This window comes from Carassius carassius, chromosome 35 (assembly GCF_963082965.1).
Source record: "Carassius carassius chromosome 35, fCarCar2.1, whole genome shotgun sequence".
NCBI classification, from domain to species: Eukaryota; Metazoa; Chordata; class Actinopteri; order Cypriniformes; family Cyprinidae; genus Carassius; species Carassius carassius.
The window spans coordinates 286,801-309,301 of record NC_081789.1 but is presented as its reverse complement, the minus strand read 5'-3'; the positions used below and the strand labels follow the sequence as shown (position 1 = coordinate 309,301).

The 22,501-nt window shown below is 39.0% G+C and overlaps 1 protein-coding gene across 1 annotated transcript in view; it reads right to left on the bottom strand.

Annotated features, from left to right (window-relative positions):
- Positions 1-22,501, bottom strand: part of LOC132115606 (collagen alpha-1(XV) chain-like) — a 67,037-nt gene that overhangs the window by 19,281 nt on the left and 25,255 nt on the right. Inside the window, exons 3-18 of the mRNA XM_059524025.1 lie at positions 21,117-21,664; positions 9,258-9,332; positions 7,194-7,286; positions 6,379-6,499; positions 6,149-6,186; positions 5,929-6,069; positions 5,086-5,112; positions 4,863-4,925; positions 4,104-4,172; positions 3,951-4,013; positions 3,677-3,799; positions 1,954-2,007; positions 1,698-1,733; positions 1,418-1,534; positions 133-198; positions 10-45 (exon numbers count right to left, since the gene is read on the bottom strand). Coding sequence (XP_059380008.1) covers positions 10-45; positions 133-198; positions 1,418-1,534; positions 1,698-1,733; positions 1,954-2,007; positions 3,677-3,799; positions 3,951-4,013; positions 4,104-4,172; positions 4,863-4,925; positions 5,086-5,112; positions 5,929-6,069; positions 6,149-6,186; positions 6,379-6,499; positions 7,194-7,286; positions 9,258-9,332; positions 21,117-21,664 — 1,670 coding nt within the window. The remainder of the gene's footprint in view (positions 1-9; positions 46-132; positions 199-1,417; positions 1,535-1,697; positions 1,734-1,953; positions 2,008-3,676; positions 3,800-3,950; positions 4,014-4,103; positions 4,173-4,862; positions 4,926-5,085; positions 5,113-5,928; positions 6,070-6,148; positions 6,187-6,378; positions 6,500-7,193; positions 7,287-9,257; positions 9,333-21,116; positions 21,665-22,501) is intronic.

Here is a 22,501-nt window from a genome sequence, read left to right as displayed (position 1 = left end):
TGTGTGTACCTGTGGCCCTGGAGGTCCTGGGAGCCCAGGAAGGCCCTGAGGATGAGAAAATACAGGAGAATGAGCTGCAGTTCAGCTGTGAGAGCTAGAAAGCTTCAGTAAATGTGGATGTACTGCACATACAGGCGGTCCTCGGGGCAGCACAGGCCTGAAACCACTGCTTTCATCCAGACCCGAGCTCTCCAAATCCTGCCTCAGAACAGACATCGAATCAAACAATCACAACATTTCAGTTTTCAAAGGCTCTTTTCAAAGACTAAACCCACAGTTCAGCTCATTGCACTGATTCAAACGCAAGTATCAACTTCACTTTCAAGTGCTCTCAGCTCTTCAGACAAAATCTAATATTAGATAAATGAGAACATATGTGAAAGAATACAAATCTGTACTACTTTAATAAAACCCTGGATGATAACAGTGAGTCTGGAGCACAAAAGCAGTTATAAGTAGCACAGGTATATTTGTAGCAATGTATATGATATATATAAAAATGTATATATACCAAAATTCTAAATTATTCTTTTATGTCAAAAATCATTAGGATATTAAGATCATGTTCATGAATATATTTAGTAAATTTCATTCTGTAAATGTATAGAACTTAATTTTTGATTAATAATATGCATTGCTAAGAACTTCATCTGAACAACTTTAAAGATGATTTTCTCAATATTTAGATTTTTTTGCTCCCTCAGATTCCAGATTTTCAAATAGTTGTATCTCAGACAAATATTGTCCTCCGAACAAACCACACATCAATGGAGAGATGATTTATTCAGCTTTTAGATGATGATGTAGAAATCTCAATTTCTAAATATGTACCCTTACAATGGTTTAAAGGGTTAGTTCACCCAGAAATCAAAATTATGTCATTAATAACTCATCCTCATGTCGTTCCAAACCCGTGAGACCTCCGTTTATCTTCAGAACACAGTTTAAGATATTTTAGATTTAGTCCGAGAGCTCTCAGTCCCTCCACTGAAGCTGTGTGTACGGTCTACTGTCCATGTCCATGATCAAATACCGTATTTTCCGGACTATAAGTCACACTTTTTTCGTAGTTTGGCTGATCCTGTGACTTATAGTCAGGTGCGACTTATTTATCAAAATTAATTTGACATGAACCAAGAGAAATAAACTAAGAGACATGAACCAAGAGATGGCGCTCCACTGAAAACATAGAGCGCCCTCTCGCGGCTGGAGACGGTAATGTTTTCTCTTGGTGCTTGGTTCTAAATAAATGCGACTTATAGTCCAGTGCGACTTATATATGTTTTTTTCCTCGTCATGACGTATTTTTGGACTGATGCAACTTATACTCAGGTGTGACTTATAGTCTGAAAAATACGGTAAGTAAATAAACAAAAACCTGTCAGATCTATAGAATCTGACGGTCAGTGAAACACACCATCATGTCAAAGCTGAAGCCGGTTCCTGGAGGTCCGGGGGGCCCTGGAGGACCAGACTGACCCTTGGGGCCCTCGGTCCCCGTCTGTCCTGGGAGCCCCAGCTGGCCTGCATCACCCTGAAGACAAAGATCACTTCTAAAGCTATAACAGCCTTATAATGTTCAGTCAAGTCTTCAAACTCATAACACATCTCTGATCGTTTGCATTATTTACTCATGATCTAAAGTAGTGAATCTGGCAAACTGATCTGAAACACCAGTGTGATCCAAACAACATTACCTTTGGTCCCGTGATTCCAGGTAAACCTGCTTCACCCTGCCAAAAAAAACACAAGACATCAGGAGGTTATCAGCTGGAAACAGAAATCATCTGTGGAAGTGTGACTACACCTGAATGTGTGTATGATAGTCATGATAGACAGCAAGAGAGGAATACAGGAATTAAATAAAGAACAAAATCAACAAACAGGGATAAATACAAATGCAACAATATTCAATCCTGGAAAAATGACACATTTCCTAATCAAATATCTTACTTTCTGCCCTTTTTCTCCATCTTTTCCTGGTTGACCATTTCGTCCATTTTCACCCTGAAATGACCGAAATCACCACATAAACCTCTTGCACTGAACACAATCCCACTGTCATGGGTCACTGCTTTTCTTGGGCAGTCGTTCATGAAGCGTCTGGTTTTTGTGACTGTGTTTAAGCAGGAAACAGGAAGTTAGTAGTAGCTTTGTCATTTCCATCATACGAGTTCAGCAGATGAATGTCAGTTCATATGAAGAAGACCTGAATCTTGCTCTGCTCTCCTCCAGGCTGATCTGAGCTTCATTCACAGCTTCACAGCTCAATGTTCATCTGAAAACTTTACTGGATTAATCTGATCAGCTTGGGGAATAAATATTAATTTACATTTTCACCCAAAACATTTGGGAACTATTACTTCAATCCGGAGGTCTGGACAAGTATGTAATGTAATGTTTCTCAAACTGTAATAACCATTCAAACGGTCCAGTGATGGCATTATGACATCTAAAGAATTTTCAATAAGAATTTAATATCTATTTATTATTCCATTTTACATTATGGAGGATTCCTTCCAACACATAATCAGATCTGCAAGATTTAAGAAAATTATGATATAAACTCAGAACTTTATTTTTATCTCATGTTGGAAACAAGCTTCTATAGTAAAGTGAAGAAGTGCTTTAGTGCAAGTATAATCTGCTAAACACCGAGCCCTTTTACAGTGTGTGTCTACATCACAGAGGACATGTTTTCACACACTTGACTGTGATGTGATCTAGAAGGTTGCCTTTCTTACTTTAGTGGAACACAAAGGGAGATGTTGTGAAAAATGTCCACGCTGCTCTAGAGTATTGTGGACTGTTTTTCATAAACATTTTTGAAAGAAGAGTTTGGTTGGCTTCTGCTCATTGAGGCTACATTTATAAAAAAAAAAAACATAATTTTTATGTTGAAATATTATTCCAGTGTAAATCATCTGTGTTCTGTGTGAATCTGTGTTAAAGTGTAATGTATTTCTGTGATGCTCCGCTGTATTTTCAGCATCATTCCTCCAGTCTTCAGTGTCACATGATCTTCAGAAATCAGAATAATATGATGATTTACTGCTTAAGAAACATTTCTGATTATTATCAGTTGAACACAGTTGTGCTGCACAATATTTTTGTGGAAACAACTTAATGTTTTTAACTATTTAGTGAATAGAAAAGAACAAAATTTATTTGAAATAGTTTTTTTGCAACATTATAAATGTCTTTCCTGTCACTTTTCAGTAATTGTATCCATCAATTCATAGAATGTTGTGTATATTTATATGATACTCAATTTAAATATTAAGAGAAAACTTAGACTATAGCGCAAAAATAGTTTATATTGTCTATTCTTTTGTTTTGTTGTCATCATTCAAAGACAATCAGACATTATTCATGAGGAATAGTGACTTCATCTACAGCGATATCGTTGACTTGATTGCAAATAAATGCACAGACACTATTTAACTGAACAGAGATGACATAACTGAATTCAATGATGAACTGCCTTTAACTATCATTTTGCATTATTGACACACTGTTTTCCTAATGAATGTTGTTCAGTTGCTTTGACGCAATGTATTTTGTTTAAAGCGCTATATAAATAAAGGTGACTTTGACTTTGAATAGTGAGTACACAATGACTGCTTCAGCTCAGTTCGGACACACAGGTCTAGAATCAGTCCTGATCCTCACTCACCGGGACTCCAGGTTTGCCCGTCTCCCCGTCTCTTCCAGGAGCCCCTGGAGGCCCGATGGGCCCCGGATGAGCTCCAACAGAAGGGCCTGGGGGTCCTGGTGGCCCCGGAGGCCCTGGAGGACCCTGATGAGAGTCCAACACAATGGAAGTTAACCTGAGCACCCAATTCTTTGTCTGAAAACTGATCTTACACATGTAAATAATGACTACCACAGGTCTCGTTTTGTTCAGTGTTAAATCATTTTTTAATTCCGCAGGGCCTGTAATAACTCACACGTATCAGCTCTGCGTCACTGTCCAGATCCACGTCGCCCGATCCAGAGCTGGCGATGTCCTCCTGCTCATGGGAGTTTACAGTCAGGACATCTGCTGTTATGACATACAGAATTAAATCAGTATGCACATAATAATATGTTATGGTACATACCGAATACTTGTATGTTCCTGGAGGTCCGGGAGGTCCAGGCGGCCCCGGGATGCCCACACCAGGATCACCCTAAAAACACGAGCGGATCGCTTGCTGTGATTGGCCCAAACTCATCATGTCAGCAGTCATCGAGCGCATTAGTTATTATAAGCTATTATTATGATCTAACCATTATAATCCATGAACCAAAACAACCAGCTACGAGGGCAATCACAACATTACAAACTTTGATTTGAAGGAGGAATAAAGTATTTGAAAATTGGACAAAAAGACAAAGATAAAGAGTAAATTGATGGTTTTGATGAGGGATAGAATTACAATCCCATGAAGCTCTGCAGAAAATTAAAAATGATGGAGAAATATCAAACTATGCATCAGATTGATTTTACACAAACAATATATTTCAAATTTATTACAAAATATGCATACAAATATTTAATCATTTTTATGATTTGTGTGAATGGGAGGAGCTAGAGCTCTTTTGGCCTCACCAAGACTCTCTGATTGGTGGAACTTTTCCACAGTTTCATTGCTGTTAAACACTATTTTAAATATAAGTTGAAATAATGTGTCCTGATGACTTCCACTGACGCATATAGCATCGGTCAACAGCCTCAGAGCTCATAATCGGCCTTGATAAGACATCACTTAACATCCATTTCCCTAAATACAAATATTACTTTTGAAGCCTGACTGTCACACTCTACAGGTTTATTCGGCATGCTATTATAAACCATATTCAGCCAGCATGAGTCATACCTTGTCACCTTTGGGACCCAGATCTCCAGGAAGGCCCGGGAATCCCTGAGGTCCAGCCTCTCCCTGAACGTGACAGAAAGAGAGGAACATAAAGCAAACAATCACATTCATCCATGTTACTCAAACATCAGCATGTATATAGTTACACTTTTTCCCAAGTGTTTAGTAGTTTAAGACTCTCATATCATATCTACACAGAAACTGTGCATGAGAAGATACTCACCGGAGCTCCATCTTTCCCTGGATCACCCTGTAAGAGAACAAATTCAGCATTAATACAGCACTTGTGTCTATTTGTCCATTTCTTGTCCTCCGAGGCGTTCTGGAAACAGCTCATTAATGATGTGTGTCTGTGTGAGAGAGAATAATGCTGTTCTGCTTCAAACACCTGCAGTGTCAGAAGCCACTTTCATGATCAACACTTGCAAAAAATAAACTAAAAAACAACCATAGGGTTGCAGCGCTACGCAGAACGTATAAACACTGCTAACCAGCAGCAAAGCACTGATTCAATCAGTTCACAAGTGAAGCTCCATAATCATGTGATCTGCCAACCACAGAGTGATCTGATTCTGATTCTGAGCATCGACTGCAGTGTTTCACATACATCAGGAATAATCAATCAACCAATCAACCAACCAACCAATCAATCAATCAATCAATCAATCAATAAATCATCCAACCAAACAACCAGTCATCCAATCAATCATCCAATCAATCAATCAATCAATCAATGAATCAACCAGTCAATCAATCAATCTCAATCTCAATCAATCAACCAATCAACCAACCAATCAATCAATCAATCATCCAACCAAACAACCAATCATCCAATCAATCAATCAATCAATCAATGAATCAACCAGTCAATCAATCAATCTCAATCTCAATCAATCAATCAATCAATCAATCAATCAATCAATCAGCTTGTCACTAAACAAATTCCTGGTATGTGTAAACACAGTAGTGTATATTATAAATAATTTGTCTTCACAGGTAACAGTAAAAGCAAGACAAAAGTGCTGATCTGACAGCGATGGCTGAAGCAGTGTTCTGGTTTACTCACAGGCCGGCCGTCTCGTCCTGGTTCTCCAGGCGCTCCCTGTGGGCCCCGGGGCCCTGGTTCTCCTGGTGTGTGTGGAGTGGTGGGTCCTGGAGGCCCTGGGGGTCCTCGCTCTCCTTTCTCTCCCTTCTGCATGGTAATGACCTGAAAACACAAGCAGTAAATACAGTCAGAGAGAAAGCCTGAAAAAAGAAAACTGAATCTGTGACAGAGACAGACTCACATTTCTGTCCTGAGAAGCTCCTTCTGATCTGATTGGCTCTGCGGTGACAGAGAAACACAAACAGATAGCATGATGCAGATGAAAAACCTGCATAAACAAATCAGATGAAAGCTGGTCATGTAAACTCTGGGCTCAGGAAAATATCAGACGACTGCTGGGATGAAAGAGAAGACCGCTGTGGACTCAAAAACTAAATGAATGACAGGAGAATGATCTGAAGACTTTCAGACCGCTGATGATGATGATGTCCTCTCCAGAGCCTTCCTCCAGTTCCTCATCATCTGTCTCGGTGCTGAACGAGGGAGATTCAGTAGGTGGCGCTCTCATCGGACCGGACTCCACATCCTCCGGCTAAACACCAAACGACAGAAGAGAACACAGGGAATAAAGCCTGAGCATCACTGAACCTGTCATCCATCACACTCTCAGAGCCTGGCAAATCAAGACTTCATGGCTTCTGGCCTTTTTAGGTCTTTATTTTGATAAATATTAGCATGTATAATTTACATTATAGATAAATAAAAAGAAATCAACCACATACACTACCAGTGGCGGACTGGGACAGTAAATCAGGCCGGTAATCTGACTCCAGAATCTAACCCTCCCGATGGCCAGTCCGCCCCTAAATACTACCAGTCAAAGGTTTTTGAACAGTAATGTTTTAGCAGGCTTGGTGAGCAGAGAGACGACTTTAAAAAACATCAAGAATCTTAGCGGTCAAACACTTTTGACAGGTGCTGTCAGCGGTACATACGACCCAGTAAAGTGCTTTGGTGAATTATAATAACAGGGCTGTGATATAAACTAATGAATGTGTGTTTGTCTCCCTCTGCTGGACAGAGCCATGACCGTCGGGACACTCTGACATGATCATCTGGGGCCACAAAACATTTCATCTCAGCACTAAGTGTTCTCCTAAACATCAGTGGAAGTTCTTACGTAAGAGCGGAGTGAGAGATGAACGACATTATCTCAGTGACACACTGGCTAGGTGTGTGTGTTTATGTCTGTTGTACTAGCATGAGTTCAGTGAAGCTTCTCTCACCATCACATATTCTCTCTCCTCAAACACCTTCTTGACCTTGTCCGGAGTCTCCGTATCATCGTAGATGTCGTCACCGCTGCCGTATCCAGACACCTGGAATCACACACACAGTGTTTATTCCCTGTTCATTAGGGCCTGACTGTGTGTGCGTGTGTGTGTGTGTATGTGTGTTTGTGTGTGTGTGTGTGTGTGTGTGTGTGTGTGTGTGTGTGTGTGTGTGTGTGTGTGTGTGTGTGTGTGTGTGTGTGTTTGTATGTGTTCTGGAGACTCTCAATCAAACTCAACTCGCTCTCATTTAGACAGCGCAGTCAAAACCATAAGAAGAGACCAACAAATGCCGTAAAACTAAAACAATACCATAAACAGCACTGTTAAAATATCATTAAAATACATAAAAAAACACTAATAAAACTTAATTCATAACACAAGTACTATGTAAAGCATTTGAAACTAAAAAACAGCTTCACAGCAAACCTTTGAGCTGTAATGACACAATACAGCTACGAGAGGACGCTGCTAGTCTACTGTACTCTACTGAACTCTACTGTACTCTAATGAACTCTATTGTACTCTACTGTACTCTACTTAACTCAACTCTACTGTACTCTACTGTACTCTACTGAACTCTACTGTACTCTAATGAACTCTATTGTACTCTACCGTACTCTACTGAACTCTACTGTACTCTAATGAACTCTATTGTACTCTACTGAACTCAACTCTACTGAACTCTACTGTACTCTACTGAACTCTACTGAACTCAACTCTACTGTACTCTACTGTACTCTACTGTACTCTACTGAACTCTACTGAACTCAACTCTACTGTACTCTACTGAACTCTACTGTACTCTACTGTACTCTGCTGAACTCTGCTGAACTCTACTGTACTCTACTGAACTCTACTGTACTCTACTGAACTTTACTGAACTCAACTCTACTGTACTCTACTGTACTCTACTGAACTCTACTGTACTCTACTGAACTCAACTCTACTGTACTCTACTATACTCTACTGAACTCTACTGTACTCTGCTGAACTCTACTGTACTCTACTGAACTCTGCTGAACTCTACTGTACTCTACTGAACTCTACTGTACTCTACTGAACTCAACTCTACTGTACTCTACTATACTCTACTGAACTCTACTGAACTCTACTGAACTCAACTCTACTGTACTCTACTGAACTCTACTGTACTCTACTGTACTCTGCTGAACTCTGCTGAACTCTACTGTACTCTACTGAACTCTACTGTACTCTACTGAACTCAACTCTACTGTACTCTACTCTACTGAACTCAACTCTACTGTACTCTACTCTACTGAACTCAACTCTACTGTACTCTACTGTACTCTACTATACTCTACTGAACTCTACTGTACTCTACTGTACTCTGCTGAACTCTACTGTACTCTGCTGAGCTCTACTGTACTCTACTGAACTCTACTGTACTCTGCTGAACTCTACTGTACTCTACTGAACTCAACTCTACTGTACTCTACTGAACTCAACTCTACTGTACTCTACTCTACTGAACTCAACTCTACTGAACTCTACTGTACTCTGCTGAACTCTACTGTACTCTACTGAACTCTGCTGAACTCTACTGTACTCTACTGTACTCTACTGAACTCTACTGTACTGAACTCTGGGTTGGAAAACGTTCTTCATAACAGGCACAAACTCTGTTACTTTATGAACACTAGCAGCTTTAAACATCAAATGTCTGGTTCCTCTCTTAATATTGCATCTATGTAACATCTATGTAACTAAATATTTAAATGTAAATATTTATTTACATTTATTTAAAAATATTTGAAGCATAATTTATTTCATAGACGCAACATAGCCTATGTTGCATCGCTGAAATCAATTATGCTACAAATTTTTTCAAATAAATGTGCATATCTTTAACATGAATTTCTGAGGTTGATGATCAAAATGATGCTCTTTTTGGGGAGCTTCTGGTTTTGTGCCACATTAATATATATTATATTTGATATATGGATCTGTGTATCTCTTGTGTGTGTATATTGTATACGTGTATCTGCTGACACTCACGTAAGGATCGTCCTCCTCACACTGTTCATTCAGAGCGCTGGGATCCGGTGTCAGCAGCAGCTGCTGGATCGAGCCCTGCACACACACACACACACACCAGTTCACATATCAGCCTGTTCTCCACGTTCTGACCTGATCATGAACGGTCAGCGTCAGTTCTTGACCTTCGACCTCTGTGCATGTAAAGGCTGAGGTCAGTGTTTTCTCAGCGCTCTAACGAGTTGAAGTCCTGATTAACACAGGCGTGGCTGTAAACACTCTTGTGCAACACATCCAGAGGAAAAACACCTGTTTTCCATTCACTAGAGCGACAACAAATACTGCTGATGTGTGGGAAAGAAAAACAGAGAGAGAGAGAGAGAGAGAGAGAGAGAGAGAGAGAGAGAGAGTCCTTGATAGACACCAACAAGACCAACCATCTATTTTTATGTCTGAGGTAGGTTTTGGGTAGGTTTGCAAACTATCCCTTTGTACCTGTACGAAATATTTAAGACAACTTCTAATTAAAGTGACTTAAAACTAAACTGAAGACTGGGGAAGCAGCTGGGTTCTCTGGGTGTGTTCAGAGCCTCCAGATTCTGTCTTTGAATGTTGAATAGCCAGTGTTTCCTGCCAGACTGATTTAGCTAGCAGCTATGCTAACAGTCAATCTGAACATCTGATTACTGCAGTGAATCAGCACGTCATCTTCAGCCTCAGAAACAGGAGAACGGAGGTAACCTTCCCATGATTATCTGCAGAAAGCAGGAGGATCCAATTCCAGTGATAAGAAGAGAATCCATCATTCTAAAAATAAAAAGTTTGTTGGGTAAAAGGCCCCTTGCCTCCTCATACATTTATAGGATTTTTTAACAAAATAACTTGAATTATTTATTTTCAAATGAAATCTGTTGCTCCATTAATGTTCTATACAAACATATATATTTTTCTTGTAATTATTCATTTTAGGCACAGTGAATAGCACATTTTGTTCTTAAATTGTTAACAATACTTAATTTCAACTGAATAATCTCAAATATATAGTTTCAGTGTTCTGAACTGTATGGTTGGTGTACAGAGTTTTGGTGTGTGTTTGTGGCCTGTAGACTACAGCTGTAAATGCTGCGATCCTCAAAGACTTGTTTACTCAGGCCATCAGATGAACAGTCTGTGTGTCAACTCAACATTTATAGACACATAGTGCACACACACATACTCTGGACGCTCCATAGGCGTGATGTTGTTTAGACTGAACAAACTGTATTTTCTATTCCCCTACACCAACCCTAAACCTAAACCTACTGTACCCCTTATTGAAACTACTGACAATTTTTGCATTTCATAAAAAACAGTTTTGTAAGTTTTTTAAGCATTTTGTTCCACAGGGACACAGGAAGTGTCCTCATAAACCTTGTTTACGTTTTAGTATCCGTGTCATTATACACATTTGTGTCCACATAAACCATGTATACCACTACTGTATACCACACTGACAGTTATAATTCCAGATGACCTGCTCTTATCATCTGACCAGGGTTGTATCTCTCTATTAGTGCTACTGGATTTTAGCGCTGTGTTCGACACTATTGACCACAACATTCTCTTGAATAGATTAGAAAATGATGACATGAAGTTTGAAGCTCTGCAGCTGTTTGACTGTGACGTCTGATGGACAAGCTCTTCTTCCGACCAAACACAGCTTTAATCATCTGAGACTCATGCTACTACAGTAACAGCAATATTACAGTTATAATAATACTTTTTATGGTACTTTATGGTATACTTTTCCATCCTTAGTTACTGTATGCTTGCTTTGCATGGAAAGGAGGAGCATGGACATTGTTTTAAATATCACATTTTTTCTGTTTTACGGAAGAAAGAAAGTTGTACAGGACTGAAACGACATGATCAGAGTAACTGAAGAATTTTATGTTGAATTATGTTGAAATATCCTTTGAACGTTTTGAAAGTTTTTTTTTTTTATGAGGAGAACAAAAGGGGAAACATAAATTAATGCTTTTAAGGATCTTTAAAGGGAAAGACATTAAAACACAAGACTGCCACGTTGTCGGTCTTGTGGCGCGCCTGATGTTGTCCAATGTTGGTTAGAATGTGAACGAGCCACAAATCAATGTGTTGGCGTCTGTGCTGCTCGGTGATACAGAACATCTGTGTCGTGACGTACTGATTCTACAATTCTAGTCGTCTAAGACTTCTGCACAGTACTGTATATGATTATATACAAAATATATTAGTATGTTGTTTTTTTTTAATTTATGAAGAGCATGGATGAACCACTGGGAGGCAGAAGACATTTAGCACCAACACTCATTAAAATCATATTTGGGCATCATCTAGAGTTTCTGCTGTGCTCCCTGTGTGTTGTTCATGAGTGATGACAAAGTTTAGTAACTTTTCAGTCTACCCTAGCAACTTTTTCTTCCAAAAGCTCCTAGAAACAAATTTAGCCATTTAAAAAATATATATATATTAATATATATATATGGAAACTTTTAGCAACTTTTGATAATTGATTCAAAAGATAAGAAGGCATACATTTACCATCTAAATGACACAACAAGAGGAAACCAAAGATGCCTAGCAGAACACACATCATGTAAATTAAGTTGCAAATGTTCAATTTAATAATAATAATTGAATAATTGTTCATTTATGATACACATTGTTAGTAACTTGTACATGTGATTGTTGATCAGTTCGTACAAGTAAGAAAAATATCTAGAAAAATGGAAAAGATACTAGTAATTTTACTAGTACTAGTAAGGGAAATATCAAAATGTATTGTGCATATCCTCTAGTGAAGCATTATAAAAATGAACAATGCCTTCCAAAATGCTGGGTTCTATTACAGCTGCTGGGTTCACATCTGGTTCTACAAAAGCATTTTATTTTTATATTTTTTATTTTTGTATTGTTTATAAATAAAGGTCATTGTCAAAGTAATTAATTTGTGTCTGTGTACTGCCACTAAAATAAGTCAAATAAATCATTCATAAATTCATAAATTAAATCTGTGATCTGTCTAATTTACCTCTGCCTCAGTCCTTAGACTGTTATTTCTTGGACATTTGAGTTTAATATATAAATTCCAATTTTAAAAAAACTGTAGCGGTAAGAGGATTCTAGCTTGAACACCTCTGATTCAAGAGATCAGCAGATATGTCTGGGATTGGCTACATTGAAAACACATTGAAATAGAAACAGAAGTCACTACAGCAGACATGCGTGAGAAAACAGTGACACTCACTAGGGACGGGCAATATATTATTGTCTGCCATATACTGGTAAACATTCTCCCCACAATAAGAATTAGTCTTCCTGTGATATAACGATAAAATCTATTTGTTTCTGTATGCAACAGTGTGGCGTGACATGAAATCGAGGAGGAGTTGATCGCTTTTACAATCCGGAACTGGTTTGGTCAGGGCTGTACTGTACAGAGCAACAAAACATTGGTCTGAGCCTAACCCTGGTTGAAATAACTTCTTTTTGTGACCAGACGTGGTTTCATGTTACAGAATGATAGTGATATAGACAGTAATAAAGGCTATGTTGATTAGCATTGCATTATAAATATACTTTCCTTATAAAAAAAATACCCAGGATTGCTTGAAGAACACAGATAAACCATGTATTTTATGCAATCATATGTTTATTGCATTAAAGTTTCATCAGTTAAAATTTCTCCATCTGCGTTGTGTGTTTTATCAATCGATAACTGGATTCTTTTGTCCATATAAGGGATTTCCTGGAGCATCATCAGTGCTATTACTACGGTGCCAGTAAAGTGACTTGTTCGGTTTATTTAGTTTTGTCGTGGCCACGACATAACTCGTGAGAATGTGATAATATGTCGTGGCCACGAGATCATTTTGTCGAGGTAACGACATCCTTATGTCGTGGCCTCGAGATGCTATGTTGAGGGAACGACATGTTTTTCTCGTGGCCACGAGTTTAATGCGTAAACAAACCTGCGTGCCCATAGCAACCCGGGATTATCAGAGATGGATTCATTCATATTTTGAATTACGAAATTATTTTATTATTTATACACATAAAATTTAAGCATTTACATTATGACATTTTATGTTAATGTGAAGCATTTACAGTAAGCTATTGTAGCAGATTGGAAGTCTGTTAATTTTAAATTAATCTAAATTCACAGCCACACCAACACAGTGAGAAAGACACGAAATACCAAAACAGTATTTTATTACTTCTTTAAAAGTTAGATTTAAAAGGGCAGCATAATCACAATTTCATCCTCAATAACCAGGGGAGACAAATAAAAACATGAATTGTCCAATATTCTGTCCCAGGGTGAAACCATACCCAAATCCAGTCAAATCCGGATTTAGCTCCGCGTTTCCCCTGCCACCGGCAAAGATTGTCTGTTTCAGCGAGATCTCAAATAGCTGATTCCAAATCCCGAAAAATCCCGGACCAGGATTTCCGCGGCGCCGATCTGCGTCTGTCAGTGGAGAGATCGTGAAATCAATGGGCAGCCTGCTCGTAGCCCGGCAACTTAAACTTAGATGACTAGAATGACAACTTTCCTTTCCTACTTCAAGTGAGCTCATCAAGAATGCTATAGTGTCTGCTGCTCCGCCGTCACGTCAGCTCCCGGTGTTCTGTCGATTTGTGCTGCCTTGTCGAAAAATGCTACCTCCCATTAAAACCAATGGTAGCATAATTCGATAGCGAAAAGTGTTACCTATCAGATTTTGCTTCATGCATGATATTAATAAGGTGTGAGGCTTTATTAACATGTACACCTACCCCAACCCTAAACCTACCCTTACAGTATGATAAATACAGTGTTGGTAGCATAATCTGATAGGTAGCATTATTTGTCAGAACACCGGATCTATCACTTAGAAGAAATGGACATCTAAGAACGCCTCCCTTAACTCCGATGTTAAAAACAGCACAGCACAGCAAACAATAAAAAATGAATCCACCACAACAATATAATAAATTAATCCACAGCAAACAAATATGAAAATTAAGGCAGAAATTGCTATATCAATCAATAACAATTTCCAAAATAAAATAAAAAGGTTAACCAATCAATCACACTGCTCTACTTATTTTGTATTATATGACACTATTATTTACAAAAGTATTCAGAATGTTAAGTAAAGAGATCGAAGTTGAAGCAAAAAAAACAATAATAATAGGCTAATAATAATAATAATGTACACATATTACGGGGGAAAGACTATAAGTTAATGGACTTACAAGACTGTAGGATGGATAAAAAAAAAGTTTTTATATTTTATTATGCACTTCATTTAATATTTATTTATGATAAACTTAATTTGAATGCGGACAATCGCATGTAATACAGCCTGGTAGCCAAAGCATACGGTTAATATAATAATTACTTAATTCAATATAAAATATGAATGAATCCATCTCTGATAATCCCGGGTTGCTATGGGCACGCAGGTTTGTTTACGCATTAAACTCGTGGCCACGAGAAAAACATGTCATTCCTTCAACATAAGAAGTCGTGGCCACGAGAAATGGATGTTGTTCCCTCAACATAGCATCTCGAGGCCAGGACATAAGGATGTCGTTACCTCGACAAAATGATCTCGTGGCCACGAAATAATATGTTCCCCGAATAGTGAGGTCAAAATATAATGTAGGATCTAGAAAAAATCTTATCGTAATTAAACCAGAAAAATGTAAAGTAAATGAACAAAAACAATTTTTAAAGTTTGGCCTCATAAATATTAGATCACTCACACCCAAAGCAGTTATTGTAAATGAAATGATCACAGAAAACAGTTTTGATGTACTCTGCTTGACTGAAACCTGGCTAAAACCAAATGATTATTTTGGTCTAAATGAGTCGACTCCACCAAACTACTGTTATAAGCATGAGCCCCGTCTGACTGGTCGTGGTGGAGGTGTTGCAACAATATATAGTGATATTCTCAATGTTACCCAGAAAACAGGATACAGGTTTAACTCTTTTGAAATACTTCTGCTAAATGTTACACTGTCAGACATGCAAAAGAAATCTAATGTATCTCTTGCTCTGGCTACTGTGTATAGACCACCAGGGCCGTATACAGAATTCCTAAAAGAATTTGCAGATTTCCTCTCAGACCTTCTAGTTACAGTTGATAAGGCGCTAATCATGGGAGATTTTAATATTCACGTTGATAATGCAAATGATACATTAGGACTTGCGTTTACTGAACTAATAAACTCCTTTGGAGTCAAGCAAAATGTCACCGGGCCCACTCATCGTTTTAATCATACACTAGATCTAATTATATCGCATGGAATCGATCTTACTGCTATAGATATTGTACCCCAAAGTGATGATATTACAGACCATTTTCTTGTATCCTGCATGCTGCGTATAACTGATATTAACTATATGTCTCAGCGTTACCGTCTGGGCAGAACTATTGTTCCAGCCACCAAAGACAGATTCGCAAATAACCTGCCTGATCTATCTCAACTGCTATTTGTACCCAAAAATACACATGAATTAGACGAAATTACTGACAACATGGGCACTATTTTCTCTAATACATTAGAAGCTGTTGCCCCCATCAAATTGAAAAAGGTTAGAGAAAAACGTACTGTGCCATGGTATAACAGTAATACTCACTCTCTCAAGAAAGTAACTCGTAGTCTTGAACGCAAATGGAGAAAAACTAACTTGGAAGTTTTTAGAATTGCATGGAAAAACAGTATGTCCAGCTATAGACAGGCTCTAAAAACTGCTAGGGCAGAGCATATCCACAAACTCATTGAAAATAACCAAAACAATCCAAGGTTTTTATTTAGCACAGTGGCTAAATTAACAAATTACCAGACGCCACCTGATTCAAATATTCCACCAACGTTAAATAGTAATGACTTTATGAATTTCTTCACTGATAAAATAGATAACATTAGAAATACAATAGCGAATGTAGATTCTACAGCGTCTAACACTTCAGTTTCATCCATCGCACCCAAAGATAAACTGCAGTGCTTTACAAATATAGGACAGGAAGAGCTAAATAAACTTATCACTGTATCTAAACCAACAACATGTTTATTAGATCCTGTACCCACTAAATTACTAAAAGAGCTGTTACCTGTAGCCGAAGAACCGCTTCTCAATATCATTAACTCGTCGTTATCTTTAGGTCACGTCCCAAAACCATTCAAGCTGGCGGTTATCAAGCCTCTTATTAAGAAACCAAAACTAGATCCTAGTGTACTGGCAAATTATAGGCCTATTTCAAATCTTCCATTTATGTCTAAAATTTTAGAAAAAGTTGTGTCTGCTCAATTGAGCACCTTCCTGCATAAAAATGATCTGTATGAAGAATTTCAGTCAGGTTTCAGGCCCCACCATAGCACAGAAACTGCACTTGTTAAAATTACAAATGACCTGCTTCTTGCGTCAGATCAAGGCTGCATCTCATTTCTAGTCTTACTTGATCTTAGTGCTGCGTTCGACACCATAGATCATGACATACTCATAGATCGATTACAAAACTATACACGTATTCAAGGGCAGGCTCTAAGATGGTTTAGATCCTACCTGTCCGATCGCTACCATTTTGTTTACTTAAATGGGGTGTCATCTCATTTATCATCAGTAAAATATGGAGTGCCACAAGGATCCGTCCTAGGTCCCCTTCTATTTTCAATATACATGTTGCCCCTTGGTAATATTATTAGAAAATACGGAATAAGCTTCCACTGTTATGCTGATGATACTCAGCTATATATCTCAACGAGACCAGATGAAACTTCCCAATTATCTAAGCTAACAGAGTGTGTTAAAAATGTAAAAGATTGGATGACAAATAATTTTCTCCAATTAAATTCGGATAAGACGGAGACATTAATTATTGGACCAAAAAACACTACACAGAATCTTGTAGATTACAATCTGCAACTAGACGGATGTACTGTTACTTCCTCTACAGTCAGAAATCTGGGTGTTATATTAGACAGCAATTTGTCTTTTGAAAATCATATTTCCCATGTTACAAAAACTGCATTCTTCCATCTTAGAAACATTGCCAAGCTACGAAACATGTTATCTGTTTCTGATGCAGAAAAGCTAGTTCATGCTTTCATGACCTCTAGACTGGACTATTGTAATGCACTTCTAGGTGGTTGTCCTGCTTCTTCAATAAACAAGCTACAGGTCGTCCAAAATGCAGCAGCTAGAGTCCTTACCAGGTCAAGTAAATATGATCATATTACCCCAATTTTACAGTCTCTGCACTGGCTACCTATTAAGTTCCGTATCAGTTACAAATTATCATTACTTACCTATAAGGCCCTAAATGGTTTAGCTCCTGCGTACCTAACTAGCCTTCTACCACGCTACAACCCATCACGCTCCCTAAGGTCACAAAACGCTGGACTTTTGGTAGTTCCTAGGATAGCAAAGTCCACTAAAGGAGGTAGAGCTTTTTCACATTTGGCTCCCAAACTCTGGAATAGCCTTCCTGATAATGTTCGGGTTTCAGACACACTCTCTCTGTTTAAATCTAGATTAAAAACGCATCTCTTTCGCCAAGCATTCGAATAATGTATCTCTTAAATTGTGAGTGTAGTTGCATCTGCATTTTTATTCTTTAGCTTGGGTTAAACTAATTCTACTTTGTTGGATCAGCAGCTATGCTAATGATGTCTCTATTTTGTTTCTATGTTTTGCCACGGGATGTAACTAGGATTTACACAAGCTCCAGTCTGGATCCAGAACACCTGAGAAGAGATGATGCTGACCCTCAGAGGACCCCAGATGATCCTAACCCTGAATCAACAAACAGAACTAACAATTATTGCTACATGTGTGACTGCATCATATAATTACTATTAATTAATAATATTGATAGTTCTTCATCTAGCTGACTACGTCTTGTATTATTATTATTATTTTTATTTTTCTAAAATCCTGTCAAACGTGCACAAACTACTAGCTACTACTAAATATTGTAGAAACATAATTTTCTGTAAAGTTGCTTTGTAACGATTTGTATTGTAAAAAGCACTATACAAATAAACTTGAATTGAATTGAATTGAATATGACGTTCCCACGAGTTAATATGACGTTCCCACATATTAATATCTTGTGGCCTCGACATATTATCACGTTCCCACGAGTTATTATTTCGTGACCACGACAAAACTATGTAAACCAAACAAGTCACCTTACAGGCACCGTATATTACTATTCTGTGATGCATGTGTGGAGTTTCTGCGCAAGAGCGCCCTCTTGCTTCCAGTATATGAATTAAACTGTCATTACATTACATGTGTACTCAGTAGAGGCTGAATGACTGATTTCTTTAAAGTTGACTTTTATGTGATGAAAGTCGAGGTCGACTAGTCGCTGATGACGTCATAAATGAACAAATAATTCTGTAGCTGAGACTCAAACCCCTTGTACACAGCTATGGCATATGACAGCGCAGCCAACATGGCTATTGCTCCTATAACAGCTCACTTTTATCAGTTCTTTTGTCTTTGGGTTGTTATATTTCTCAGAGATTTCTGCTCATTCTAAATAAGATATAGATAAAGTAGCACAGTAAAGATTACATTGATATGAATGCATTAGTGAGAGCGATTGCGTGTGTGATTTAATTCTACATGGCAGCATCTCTCTACTTGTAGTGAAGCTGTGGGATTTAGCTATTAAGAAATATATGCTTGAATTTTTCAGTTTCTAAGCTATTTTATTGAGATATCACAGAGCAGTGTTGACAGTACATTTCCGCGCTGAATGATTCTGTGCGTGTTACAGTGCAGCAGTGCATTAGATTAGAACAGCGATTTATTAACTGTACAAAAGGCTATTTAAAACGTGCATTCTCCCATTCAATTTCGAGCATCCGGTCATATAATCCCATGTCTTGTGGAGCTTTCAGAGCATGCATTTACAACCCAAATTCCGGAAAAGTTGGGACGTTTTTTAAATTTTAATAAAATTTAATAAAAAGACTTTCAAATCACATGAGCCAATATTTTATTCACAATAGAACATAGATAACGTAGCAAATGTTTAAACTGAGAAATTTTACACTTTTATCCACTAAATTAACTCATTTAAAATTTAATGCCTGCTACAGGTCTCAAAAAAGTTGGCACGGGGGCAACAAATGGCTAAAAAAGCAAGCAGTTTTGAAAAGATTCAGCTGGGAGAACATCTAGTGATTAATTAAGTTAATTGATATCAGGTCTGTAACATGATTAGCTATAAAAGCTTTGTCTTAGAGAAGCAGAGTCTCTCAGAAGTAAAGATGGACAGAGGCTCTCCAATCTGTGAAAGACTGCGTAAAAAAATTGTGGAAAACTTTAAAAACAATGTTCCTCAACGTCAAATTGCAAAGGCTTTGCAAATCTCATCATCTACAGTGCATAACATCATCAAAAGATTCAGAGAAACTGGAGAAATCTCTGTGCGTAAGGGACAAGGCCGGAGACCTTTATTGGATGCCCGTGGTCTTCGGGCTCTCAGACGACACTGCATCACTCATCGGCATGATTGTGTCAATGACATTACTAAATGGGCCCAGGAATACTTTCAGAAACCACTGTCGGTAAACACAATCCGCCGTGCCATCAGCAGATGCCAACTAAAGCTCTATCATGCAAAAAGGAAGCCATATGTGAACATGGTCCAGAAGCGCCGTCGTGTCCTGTGGGCCAAGGCTCATTTAAAATGGACTATTTCAAAGTGGAATAGTGTTTTATGGTCAGACGAGTCCAAATTTGACATTCTTGTTGGAAATCACGGACGCCGTGTCCTCCGGGCTAAAGAGGAGGGAGACCTTCCAGCATGTTATCAGCGTTCAGTTCAAAAGCCAGCATCTCTGATGGTATGGGGGTGCATAAGTGCATACGGTATGGGCAGCTTGCATGTTTTGGAAGGCTCTGTGAATGCTGAAAGGTATATAAAGGTTTTAGAGCAACATATGCTTCCCTCCAAACAACGTCTATTTCAGGGAAGGCCTTGTTTATTTCAGCAGGACAATGCAAAACCACATACTGCAGCTATAACAACAGCATGGCTTCGTCGTAGAAGAGTCCGGGTGCTAACCTGGCCTGCCTGCAGTCCAGATCTTTCACCTATAGAGAACATTTGGCGCATCATTAAACGAAAAATACGTCAAAGACGACCACGAACTCTTCAGCAGCTGGAAATCTATATAAGGCAAGAATTGGACCAAATTCCAACAGCAAAACTCCAGCAACTCATAGCCTCAATGCCCAGACGTCTTCAAACTGTTTTGAAAAGAAAAGGAGATGCTACACCATGGTAAACATGCCCCGTCCCAACTATTTTGAGACCTGTAGCAGAAATCAAAATTGAAATGAGCTCATTTTGTGCATAAAATTGTAAACTTTCTCAGTTTAAACATTTGCTATGTTATCTATGTTCTATTGTGAATAAAATATTGGCTCATGTGATTTGAAAGTCTTTTAGTTTTCATTTTATTAAAATTTAAAAAACGTCCCAACTTTTCCGGAATTCGGGTTGTATTTGTCATTTTAACTCTTCAGAAACAGAGTGTAAATGTGGAAGTCCTTCAAAGATTTCTTATCCTGTTGCGCCCTCTACAGGACCAGCGACTAGTCGACATCAAGCTTAAAGCAGCATGGCAGAGCATTGAAGTCAACTAGTTGATTAGTCGGTACAACCCCTACTACTCAGTAATGCTCACAACACGCTACTGTGAGTAAAAATAGAAAAGATAATACTACTCTCTAAAGAAACAGGATTCCTTGAATTATCGTCATTGATATTATTATCGCAATAAATACCAGATATATCATGATATATTTTTAATCCCACATTGGCCATTCCTAACACTCACCAGGAAGCGCTCCAGCCTGGTTCCCCCGGCGTTCCCTATGAAGATGCCGGAGCTGGGCTGGAAGGTGAGTCCGTCTGGACTCCTGCGGAAGGCCACGCGATGCTGCTCCTCACAGTCCATGTACAGCCTCACCTCCTCTCCCTGTACAGCCAGTGTGAAGCGCGCCCAGCGGCCCGTCAGATCGGCCATCTTGAAGGAAGCCGCCTCCTGTGTGTGAGCGGCCCCGGGCTCGGTGTAGTACAGAATCACGCGCTGGGACCCGTCCTCCACCGGAGACAGAGACACTCCCAGATGGACGATCTTCTGCAGTGCGTCTGTGATGGCGAACAGCACTCCTCCGCGCCGAGAGCTGGGTCTGGCCGTCACGATGATGGAGAAGTCACGGTAGAACGGGTCGGGGATGAAGGAACGCGTCAGTCGGCCCACGTTAGCATCCGGACCGAAGCTGTATGCTGGGAAGCCCTCCAGGCCCGAGACGAAGGACACAGACGGAGGCAGAGGAACACCAATGAGCTCGGTGAGGTCCAGCTGAGCGCTTGAGTCCTGCTCTGCACAGACAGAGAACAGAGTCAGTAAATGTGTCCTGGAATTTGCCAAGCAAGACATGTTCCTGGATCAATATTACTGTCCAAAAACATAGACCTAACCCTATCTCTGGTTAACGTGATTTCACAAAGTACAACATGTTCCTGGATTAAAGAGGTCATCGGATGCCTAATTTCCACAAGTTGGTATGATTCTTTAGGGTCTTAATGAAAAGTTCATAACATAGTTTGGTTAAAATTTCTCAGTTGCACTGTAAAATAACACCCCTTTCACCCTGTCAAAAACAGCTCTGTTCACAGTGACCAGTTTGATGCATGACCCTTTAAATGCTAATGAGCTCTGCTGACCCCGCGCCTCTCTTCCGTGGGGTGACGAGCTGTTCTCATGAGACTGTAAACTTTAGCCACATTCATCATGGAACTTGTTAACTAGCACGAAAGAATCATAAAATAACCTTATACTCACTTCTTCTGGAGGTGAAGCTGGATCACGAATGATTCGAACATAAACACATTTAGGTAAATCAGAGGTCGCATTCCCTTCAGAAACAAAGTAAATGACGACTGCTATGTTCATTATTGCATCCAACAACAGAAGCCCTCAATCACTATGGAGCCATTCTTGTCTACATCTTCTCTGGCGGTGAAACAATGGCAGACTGATGACAGCTCACTCAGGGCGGAGCTGTGATTAAACACCAGAGTCAATCAACAATCGTGGGAGGGGCCAGGGTCTGTGATGTCACACAGCCAAGAATCTGTGAACGGGTTGATCTGAGAAAGGGGTTATCATTCATCACGATTAAAAAAATAAATAAAAAAATCACTGGGTGGATTTTC